This window comes from Falco punctatus (genome assembly GCF_963210335.1).
Source record: "Falco punctatus genome assembly, chromosome: 6".
Classification (NCBI taxonomy): domain Eukaryota; kingdom Metazoa; phylum Chordata; class Aves; order Falconiformes; family Falconidae; genus Falco; species Falco punctatus.
The window spans coordinates 77,408,173-77,418,801 of NC_137585.1; the positions used below are offsets into that span (position 1 = coordinate 77,408,173).

General features: G+C 60.2%; 2 protein-coding genes across 3 annotated transcripts; both read left to right on the top strand.

Annotated features, from left to right (window-relative positions):
* Positions 1–529: 529 nt before the first annotated feature.
* LOC308066461 (scavenger receptor cysteine-rich domain-containing protein DMBT1-like) lies at positions 530–5,548 on the top strand. Of its 2 annotated transcripts, XM_080393772.1 has the most exons (5): positions 530–970; positions 1,922–2,251; positions 3,114–3,443; positions 3,989–4,312; positions 4,756–5,548. In XM_080393772.1, exons 1-5 carry the CDS (start codon positions 541–543, stop codon positions 5,157–5,159), a joined length of 1,818 nt encoding a protein of 605 aa, XP_080249898.1. In that variant the 5' UTR covers positions 530–540; the 3' UTR covers positions 5,160–5,548. The 2 variants fall into 2 exon arrangements, with proteins under 2 accessions (XP_080249898.1, XP_080249897.1); XM_080393771.1 differs by having other exon boundaries at positions 3,989–4,916.
* On the top strand, positions 5,450–9,025 carry LOC308066332 (CD5 antigen-like; the record flags this gene model as incomplete). The annotated part of the gene is made up of 5 exons (XM_080393463.1): positions 5,450–5,867; positions 6,699–7,031; positions 7,840–8,169; positions 8,675–8,791; positions 8,880–9,025. 5 exons carry the CDS (start codon positions 5,450–5,452, stop codon positions 9,023–9,025), a joined length of 1,344 nt encoding a protein of 447 aa, XP_080249589.1.
* Positions 9,026–10,629: the final 1,604 nt, after the last annotated feature.

Genomic DNA, 10,629 nt, shown 5'->3' on the forward strand with positions numbered 1-10,629 from the left:
AGGAAGCTGAGGCGGTGACCGGGTTGCTCAATATGATGGATTTTGCGTAATAACTGGGTGTCACTGAGCGAGGCGGTATGGGAAGGTAGCATCTCCCCCTGGGTGGGCTCAAAGATCCTACAGGAAAACCTGAAGGAAATCCTTCAGGAGCAAGAGCTGGAGGGCAGCTGAGGGGGCCCCAGTGTCCCAAATGGCACAAGGGGACCAATGGCTGGATGGCTGGACCCTGCTGGATGTGACCCACAGGGATGCTGACGAGCATCACTTGACCCGCAGGGATGATCCTGAGCATCCTTAATCCACAGGGATTCCCATGAGCATCCTTGACCCACAGGGATGCTCCTGAGCGTCTGTAATCCACGGGGATGATCCTGAGCATCCTTAATCCACAGGGATGCTCACGGGCATCACTTGACCCACAGGGATGATCCTGAGCATCCTTAATCCACAGGGATGCTCCTGAGCTTCCTTAATCCATGGGGATGCTCCTGAACATCTTTAATGCACAGGGATGCTCCTGAGCATCCTTGACCCACAGGGATGCTCATCTGCTGGTGTAAACCCGTTGCTCCCAAATTTCATGGGGTAGAAGGTACCTACCTCAATGTGCGTCCACCCTCTGGTGTTGTAGGATCGGGATTTTCCGACCTGGGAAGCCTCCGTCTGGCCAACAGCTCGGATCCGTGCTCCGGGAGAGTTGAAGTGTTCCACGCTCAGCGTTGGGGGGGCGTCTGCACCGACGGCTGGGACCTGGCCGAAGCCCACGTGGTCTGTCGGCAGCTGGGCTGCGGGCCGGCGCGCTCGGCCGGGGGCTCTGTCCCGTTTGGCACTGGGAATGATCTGATCTGGCTGGATTCTGTGGATTGCACCGGGAACGAAGCAGCCCTCTTTGAGTGCAAGGTCAAGTTCTGGGGTGCTGAGAGCTGCCAAGGCAGGGGGTCCGCAAGCGTGGTGTGCTCCGCGGCCACAGGTCAGTGGCAGGGGGGGAGGGGGTCAGTCCTGCCGTGGGGGGGTCACACAGACCCAGTCTGCCCATCTGGCTCCTCCTCGCCCTGCTCCAACCACCCCCCGTGCCTGCAGTCATGCCAGGGAGCCGGAGGTGTTTTCCGTTCTGAGGTCTGCCCATCCCTGGCTTCCCTTGGGCAAGGTGCTTGGAAATCCCTAACCTGGGATTCCCAGAAATCCCAAGCCTAGGATGCCCAGAAATCCCAAACCTACATTTCCAAGAAATCCCAATCCTAGGTCTCCCAGAAATCCCAAGCCTAGGTTCCCCAGAAATCCCAAGCCTAGGATCTCCAGAAAACTCAAGCCTAGGCTTCCAAGAAATCCAAGTCCTAGGTTTCCAAGAAATCCCAAACCTAGGATCTCCAGAAAACTCAGTCCTAGGTTTCCAAGAAATCCCAATCCTAGGATTCCCAGAAATCCCAATTTTAGGATTCCCAGCAATCCCAGTCCTAGGATTCCCAGAAATCTCAAGCCTAGGTCTCCCAGCAATCCCAATCCTAGGATTCCCAGCAATCCAGCAATCCCAAGCCTATCACACCTTGCCATCCCATGGGACACAAAGGTCCCTGCCACCCCAGGGTGCCAGCTGCCCCCGGGGGGATATTTTCCCCCCTCGTGCTCCCGCACAGCCTCTGATCCCCAGGGATCCCCTTCTCCTCCCCAAGCTCCTCCTCGCTCCGGTCCTTGACGCCCTTGGGGCTCTTTGCCCCCTTGTGCCCCTGCGCTCACTGATGTCACTGCCACTACTTGGTGACTCGCTCCTGTTTGCCACCACGCTCACACCTGTGCGCCCACAACCACGACGTGCTGGGAGGGCACCTTGAAAATGGGGGGTGCGGGGTCCCCCCCGGGTCTCCAGCCACCATCCAGGTGTTTCCAGCCAGCGGGGGGGTCGTTTTCCTAATTTTCCTCATAGATTTGGACGCAGGGAGCACCGAAGACCTGCGGCTGGCTGACGGCCCGCACCGCTGCGCCGGGAGGGTGGAGATCTTCCACGACCAGCGCTGGGGGACGGTGTGCGATGACGGTTGGGACCTCAACGACGCGGTGGTGGTCTGCCGGCAGCTGGGCTGCGGGGTGGCCGTGGCCGCTCCAGGTTTGGCTGCTTTTGGGCAAGGAACCGGCCCCATTTGGCTACAAGGGGTGAGTTGTCTGGGGACAGAAGCCACCCTCATTGGATGCCCGGTCAAGCCTTGGCGCCATCGCGCTTGTAACCACATGGAAGATGCCAGCGTTGTGTGCTCGGGTAGGTGGTTCTCCATCACGTGGACCCAACCCCCACCGTTCCCATGCAGGCTGGGATCAAACTGGCCACCCACTGGCCACCCAGTTGCCCAGATTCCTAGGAACCCTGTTAAACCCGGTGCTGGGAGACACGGGGAAAAATAGGACGCGCCAGGGAAAGAAAGCGGCACGGCAAAGACGTGCCTCAGCATCTGGTACCACCAGAAGGGTCCGAGGTGTTTTGACTGGCTGAAGTACCCACAGCCTTTGGGAGGAGCAGGGTGGGCAATGCTCTGAGCAGCAGCAGGCACCGCGTGCCCTGCCCCAGCCTAGTGCTGGAAAAATGGGGAGAAAGAATGCAGAAAGATGCACTGGAACCGGTTGTTTCTGTGTTTTTACATGCTTACACCCGTTTTTTGTGAGATGATTGAGGAGGTCTTGGCTTGGGAAGGTCAATGCGGCAAGCAGGAGAGGGATAACCAGGAAAAATAAAATAAAATAAAATATCCTTTGCCATTTTCTTTAGGGGGGGAAGGGGGTAGCGCCAGGTGATGCAGGTTCCGTGAAACAGGAAGCACTGAGGAACTCCAGGCAGGACGTTCCGCATCCCTTCCTCCCGGTGCGGTGTCCCTCAGGGTGGAGACACCTTGTCCCAACCTCGGAATCGGGATGCATCCGCTTTTGGGGTGCAAGGTGGGGGGGAGGGACCTCATGGAGCGCCCCCTCCCCCCGCCATGCTCACTGCTGGTAAAGGGCGAGGGATGTATGGGCAACGGTGACACCATGCAAAGCCACCACGGGGACGCCCTGCCCTCTCGCCATCCCATTCATATCCCTAAGAATCCCCCCCCCTTTTTTTTTTTTTTTTCTGGGATGTTTTCCAGCCTCAGGAATCACCAGCAGCCCCCGGCTTCGCCTGTCGGGGGGTCTGAGCCCCTGCGCTGGCAGGGTGGAGGTGTTCTACAACAACCAGTGGGGGACGGTGTGTGATGACAGCTGGGACCTGGCGGATGCGGCAGTGGTCTGCCGGCAGCTGGGCTGCGGTGCGGCGCTGGCGGCCCCCGGCTCTGCACACTTTGGCTGGGGCGCGGGGCCTGTCTGGCTGGACGACGTCCGCTGCAGTGGGGAGGAGAGCAACTTCGCTGAGTGTCGCACCAAGATGTGGGGCGTCCATGACTGCCACCACGGGGAGGATGCCGGTGTGGTGTGCGCAGGTGAGGGGGGGGAGGGGGGACCCCGCGGGGGAGGTGCTGCGGGCGGGGCTGGGGTAGGAGCTTCTTGTAGTGCTCACACATGAGGATCACCTAGGTACTCCTAGTAGCTCACCCATGATCACCCAGGAGTGTCTCCTAGAAAATCCTAGTGGCTCACCCATGAGTACCTCTTAGATGCTCCTAGTGGCTCACCCAGGAGTATCTCCTAGATACTCCTAGTAGCTCACCCATGAGGATCTCCTAGATACTCCTAGTGGCTCACCCATGATCACCCATGGGTATTTCCTAGAAACTTCTAGTAGCTCACTCATTAATATCTCCTAGAAAATCCTAGTAGCTCACCCATGGGTATTGCCTAGTAACTCCTAGTAGCTCACCCATGACCACCCTTGGGTATCTCCTAGATACTAATTATAGCTACTCATGGAAGATGCCCCCACCCATAGTTGAGGTTCTCTACAGTGGGGGGGGTTCTCCAGGGATGTTGGGGTGTCCTCCAGCCGCCCCCCCCCCCTTCCCCCGCCTTTCCCTCTCCATTATCCCAGGTAACTCCAGCTCCGCTGACCTACGGCTGGTGGATGGGCCGCACCGCTGTGCTGGCCGCGTCGAGGTGCTCCATGCCGGGCAGTGGGGGACGGTGTGCGACGATGGTTGGGACCTCAATGATGCAGCGGTGGTGTGCCGGCAGCTGGGCTGTGGCAGAGCTGAAGCAGGACTTGGCCAAGCTCGTTTCCAGCAGGGAACAGGACACATCTGGCTGGACGATGTCAGCTGCTCTGGAAAGGAGGATGCGCTCACCCAGTGTCGTGCTCGGCCCTGGGGACAGACCAACTGCAACCATGGAGAAGACGCCAGCGTGGTGTGCTTGGGTATGTGCCAACAGGGTGTGTGTGTCCATCTGGGTGCTGCTGGGGTGGGGCTGGGATGGTCGAGGCCCTCCAGGGATGGGATGGGGGGGGTCCGTCCGTCCATCCATGCATCCATGCATCCATGCATCCATCCATCCATCCATCTGTTCATCCATCTATCCATGTATCCATCCATCCGTCCATGCATGCATCCATCTATCCATCTATCCATGCATGCATCCATCCATGCATGCATCCAACCGTCCATCCATCCATGCATACATCTATCCATGCATCCATCTGTTCATCCATCCATTGGGATTTTTCCATGGATTATTCAAACAATACATCAAGGAATGGCCCGCATTGCTGCAGTGGGTGATGGCGGGTGGGATGGGGTGGGGTGGGATTGGGGGGTCCTTCCACCCCTATCCCCCCCAAATCTATCGGGATTTTTTCCGCAGATGACTCCAACGTCACCTCCACCGTCCGGCTGGTGAATGGCCCGCACCGCTGTGCTGGGAGGGTGGAGATCTTCCACAACCAGCGCTGGGGGACGGTGTGCGACGATGATTGGGACCTCAACGATGCAGCGGTGGTCTGCCGGCAGCTGGGCTGCGGGGTGGCCGTGGTGGCCCTGCCGGGAGCTTTTTTTGGGAGGGGGCTGGATCGCATCTGGCTCGACAGGGTCGCCTGCCTCGGGGGGGAGAACAGCCTTGCCGAGTGTCCGGCCAGACCTTGGGGGATCAACAGCTGCCTCCACATCAAGGACGCCAGCGTGGTCTGCTCAGGTGATGCTCCTCTCCTGAAAATACAGCTAGGAGCTGCCCCTTCCCCCCCAGAACCCCCCTCTTCTTCTCCAACGTGACCCCCGGAGCATTGGCTGCAGGTTTTGGTGGTGCAGGGGCTTGTCCCATTGGTTGATGGTGGTGGCGCCCCGTGGAGCTGGTGGATCTCACCGCCCTTGGCACGGCAGAGTAGGGATGGGGGTAGGAAAAAGGACACGGACACCCCAGTTGGGATGCACCATGGCTCCAAGAAATGGGATTTATGTGTCCCCTTCCCCATCAGGGACCTACAACCATAGGGTCTGGTGGTGCTTATGAAGCCCCAAGGACCATGCAGGCAGGACCAGGATCTGTCCTCCTATGGGTAGACATGGTTGGGCATGTCCTCCAGGTTTACACCCCGGTGGTTACCCGCAGGAGGCCCCTTTTTGTCCCCATCGCTGCGTCTCCTCCCACAGGTTGGGTGAGGGAAGAGGTGGTGGAAATCCGCCTGGCTGAAGGACCCCACCGTTGCAGCGGGAGGGTGGAGGTGCTCTATGAAGAGCAATGGGGGACGGTCTGCGATGACAACTGGGACCTGACAGACGCGGCGGTGGTCTGCCGGCAGCTGGGCTGCGGGGCAGCCACCGCGGTCTACGGCCGCGCTCACTTCGGCCAAGGGACCGGGCGCATCTGGATGGATGATGTCATCTGCGGCGGGAATGAGACCAACCTCGCACAGTGCCGTGGGCGCCCCTGGGGACACACCAACTGCTACCACCGCGAGGATGCCGGCGTGGCATGCTCTGGTATGTCCCATCCCGTGGGACGGAGCGTCTGGGGGGGCAGGGGGGAACAATGAGGGGGTCTATCCTGTTCCCACCAGCCTTGGAATGGCATGGATTTTGGAATGGGGGGCTGGGGGACATGATGGGGACAATGGGGTGTGTGTGTCTAACCTGGTCCCACCAGCCTTGGAATTTGGGAAGGGGTGCTGAGGGGGACAATGGGGACAAGTGGGGGGGTCTATCCTGGTCCCACCAGCTTTGGAATGGCATGGATTTGGGGATGGGGTGCTGGAGGGGATGATGGGGACAATGGGGGGGTCTATCCTGGTCCCACCAGGCTTGGAATAGCATGTGTTTTGGGGAGGGGTGCTGGGGGGGACGAGGGGTGTGTGTGTGTCTGTCCTGCCCCTGGGGTCACGTCAGCCTTGGAATAGCAAGGATTTGGGGATGGAGTGCTGGGAAAACCTCAGAGCATCAAGTTGGCCAGCCTTAGCCCCAAGCCAATGATGGGTTTTCACCGTGTTCCCACCACCACAACGAAACCTTCACACCCCCCACCCCCGATCCCCTGGCACTGAACCAAGACTTATCTCTAGGTGACCACCCCACACACCCCCCGCCCAAATCCCCCACTCTCCATCACTTGGTCCACATGCTCACCCCCGTTTTAGGGTAGGAGGCTACAAGTGACGCCCATCGCTATGGCCAGGCTCCTCTGGAAGGGTTGGGGGTTGTCACCCCTCACCTGTGGGGACCAAGAAGACAATTTTTACTCTGCCTGAAGGTTTGGGGATTATTTTTGGGTGATGGGTGCCCGGTTTTCCTTCTCTCAGTGGGATTTCTCTTGACTAGGTGTCAACGCAACGGAGGAGGAGGTGCAGGTCCGCTTGGTCAACGGACCCAACCGTTGTGCCGGGAGAGTGGAGGTGCTCCACGAGGGGCAGTGGGGCACCATCTGCGATGACGGGTGGGATCTGAAGGATGCTAAGGTGGTCTGCCAGCAGCTGGGCTGCGGGTCGGCTGTGGCGGTCCCAGGTCATGCGCACTTCGGGCAAGGGTTGGATCCCATCTGGTTGGATGACGTGGAGTGCACCAGTATGGAGACCACCTTCGCCCAGTGCAACCTGAGGAGCTGGGGGCTCCATAACTGCAACCACAATGAAGACGCGGGAGTCGTGTGCTCAGGTGGTCCCCGGGGCAGGGGGGGAAGATGCTTCTAGAATGTCCCCAAAAAAGTTTTTTTTTTCTGAGAATGGGAAGCTGGCAGCACTGGTGGGAGGGACATCAGTGGTGGGAATGATGGGAGGTTCTTCACTGTGAGAGTGCCCAGAGAAGCTGTGGGTGCCCCATGGGAGGGTTCAAGGCCAGGTTGGACAGGGCTGGGAGCAACTGGGTCTAGTGGAAGGTGTCCCTACCCGTGGCAGGGGGTGGAACTGGATGATCTCAAAGATCCCTTCCAACCCAAACCACTCTATGACGCTGCACAGGAGCCCATGGCAGGAGGGTTGGAACCACATGATCTCAAAGATCTCTTCCAACCCAAACCACTCTAGGATTTGGAGACATTGCAAGGGAGCCCATGGGTTGGAACTGGGTGATCTCAAAAGATCCCTTCCAGCCCAAACCATCCTAGGACGTTCACAGGGAGCCTGTGGCAGGAGGGTTGGAACCAGATGATCTCAAAGATCCCTTCCAACCTGAACTGTTCTAGCATTCTGTGACATTGCCAGGGAGCCCATGGGTTGGAACCAGATATCTCAAAGATCTCTTCTAACCCAACCCATTCCTATGACATTGCCAGGGAGCCCATGGCAGGAGGGCTGGAACCAGATGATCTCAAACATCCCTTCCAACCCAAACCATCCCATGACACTTCCAGGGAGCTGTGGGGTGGAAATGGCGCAGTGGGTGGCCCGTGGGCTGCACCCCCACCCTTGCACCCCTCCCCCGCAGGCTCAGAGGGGCCACCTGAACCCTTGGGTTTGTCTGGCAGGCACGGACCCCTTGGAGGTGCGGGTGCGGGACGGCCTCGGTCCCTGCGCGGGGCGGGTGGAAGTGCTCTCCAACACTACCTGGTACGGGGTGTGCGGCAGCAGCTGGAGCTTGCTGGAAGCTGAGGTGGTCTGCAGGCAGCTGGGCTGTGGGCCAGCCCAGTCGGCGCCCACCGGAGCCCAGTTCAGCCCCGGGGACGGCCGTGCCTTGCTGGAGGGGCTGAGATGCCGGGGGACCGAGGGGCTGCTCCTGGAGTGCCAGCAGAAGGAGATGGGGCCGGGGGCATGCCGGCAGGGCTCGGCGGCCGGCGTGGTGTGCGCGATGCCCAAGGGTAAGCGCCAGGGAAGGTGAGAAGGAAGGTGGCGCGTGTTCGTGCCAGCAGGCTCCAAGGGCCGTTCCTGAGGGATGCTCCTTGTTTTCCAGCACCCTTGGGCGCGTGGGAGATGTTTTCCCAGCCCCAAACCACACTCTTCTGTATTTTTCCTGGAGCCCAGATTTCCTGCCCCGCCCCCCCCCCGCCCCGGGATGTTCCTCAGGTTGTAGTAGAGCTGGGACAACTTTGAAGGATGCAGGAGGGTCAGGAAAAGGCGGGTGGGAGATGTGGCACCCCAACCCCAGCACAGGACCCCGTGCCGGGGAGGGTGTGAGGGCAGCGGGGAGGCGGACGGTCGCTCTGACCCACCCATCCCCTCATCCACCCCAGGGAAATGGGTCTTAATGAGATGACTAATTAAGGAAAGCCCATCTCTGCCGCCAGCTGGGCTGGGTTTGGGGTCACGCTGTTACTGGTCTTGGCTGGAAACGGGGTCCTGAGTCCGCTGTGCCCCCACCCCCAGGTGCTCCAGCATCCTGCTCGGTGCTGATTGCGCTGCTGGCCCTGGTGATGGTGCTGAGCGGGGTCCTGCTGTGGCTCAACCTGAAGAGGCTCTGCCTGCCAACAGCCCAGGCCGGAGGTGACAATCCCACCCCTGTCCCGTGTCCGTCCCCCCCACCCCAGGGGGACACGGGGAGCAGCTCAGCTATGTCCCCTCCATCCCGCAGCCCGATGGCGGCACACCAGGGACCAGGGTGCTTCACCGAAGCCCTTCCCCCCACCGGGAGCCATCTACCTCCCCACCACCGCAGGAGCCCTGGAGGACACCGACGCCGAGACGATGGAGCTCATGAAGGATGATCCTGCCCCGTGATCCCAACCTCCCATGATCCCAATGGGATCCTGGGGGGGATCCCGGGGGGGATCCCAGGCTCCTGCTGCCCCCCCCGCCCCCAGTCCCAAAGACCAGCAGCTGCTGGGCAAACACATTTGGAACCAATGACCCTACAGCATCTGGTCAAGAGGGGGGTCTCCCGGTTTGGTGACATTTGGTCCCTACAAGCAGCCCCCCGCAGGGCTTGGGGGGGAGCGATGACCCTGGCAGCCTGAGCGGAGGAGAGGTGTGAATGAATTAAAGGGGGGGTCCCCCAATCCTCTAGGTGCGATGGGTGTGAGTGCTGGGGGGGTGGGTGCTCCTCAACCACAGCTCCCCCCCCCCAAGCATGGATTGAGGCAAGACACCCCCCCAATTCCTTGCCCATCCCTGGTGCCAAAGCTGCGAAATGCTGTACCCCACCCCCCCAAATCCTCAGTTATCCTCCCTGGATGCTTTTTGGGGGGCACCAGAGAGCCCTGCTTTCCTTGCCCTGTGCCCCCCCTGCGCCCACCCCCTGGGGACCCAACCTTGGGGACCCCTGCCAGGGTTGAGGTTCATGGGGGCACGTGACGTGCTCCTGCTCGGTAGCTTGTGGTTCCCCCCCCGGCAACCCCTGCCTCAAAGCATTCCCGTGCAGAGACCCCCTCCCACTCTCAGCCTCACCTGGGGGGCTGCTTGCTCACATAACGGGGGCTGTGCCCACCCCCCCAAGCACCTGGGATGACGGGAGGGAACCCAGGAGACCCAACAAGCAACATCCCAACAGCAGGAGACGGTGCCTTCCAAGGCGATCAACGTTCTCCTTGCCAGAGATTGAAGCCAACGCAGGTGCACGGTGCCTCCCACCCTTTCTCCAGCTTTCCCAGCAATCAACGACACCCCCAAACCGGGAAAGGCCCCAAACCGAAGGATCTTCCATGTTTCTCCTTGTCCCCACACGAGGAGCACATTAGTCAGGGTTGCTTGGGGTCCAGCACGTTCAGAAATAAACCGACGGCGATCCACGCGAGCCCCCCATGCCCCTCACCCCAGGGGAAGCCATTCCCCTACATCCCACCTGGGATACTCCAGGAGCTCACCCAACGCTGGAGCAAACATCTCCAGATGGATTGGGAAAGCAAGGCAGCGTCAGCATGAGATCACCCCCCACCCAGGCCATGGCCGAGAGGGGCGCAAGGCGCCCACAGGATGTCCAAGCAGCACAAAGTGTGAAATAATTTGCTCCAACAGCAAGGCCAACCCTTTCCTTGCCGGCCCCCGAGGTGGCATTGGCCATAAGGTCATCATACCATCTACCTAGCGCCACCTGAGGTGTCCTCAGTCACCCCAGACACCCCCAGCGGGGCCGGCACACAGGACATAGGGACAAGGGATGCAAGTTCTCCTGGAAGAGGAGCTGAAGGCCAGCAGGGCACCCCAGACCATCTCCGATGGCCTCAGCAGTTGAATGCAACCCCAGGTGTCCACCAACTGCATGGATACCCCTCCCCAGGTGTCCACCAACCCCTTGGATACCCCTTCCCTGCCACCATGGGGAGACATGGACAAAGCCTATCCCAGGATGGGAACCTCCTGAGATGTGCCCACCACCTCATGCCCAG

Coding starts and splice junctions, on each gene's coding strand:
- LOC308066461 (XM_080393771.1), top strand. CDS start 541: ATGCTCATCTGCTGGTGTAAACCCGTTGCTCCCAAATTTCATGGGGTA. Junction 2,252..3,113: donor TGCCAGCGTTGTGTGCTCGG/GTAGGTGGTTCT, acceptor GATGTTTTCCAG/CCTCAGGAATCACCAGCAGC. Junction 3,444..3,988: donor TGCCGGTGTGGTGTGCGCAG/GTGAGGGGGGGG, acceptor CCATTATCCCAG/GTAACTCCAGCTCCGCTGAC.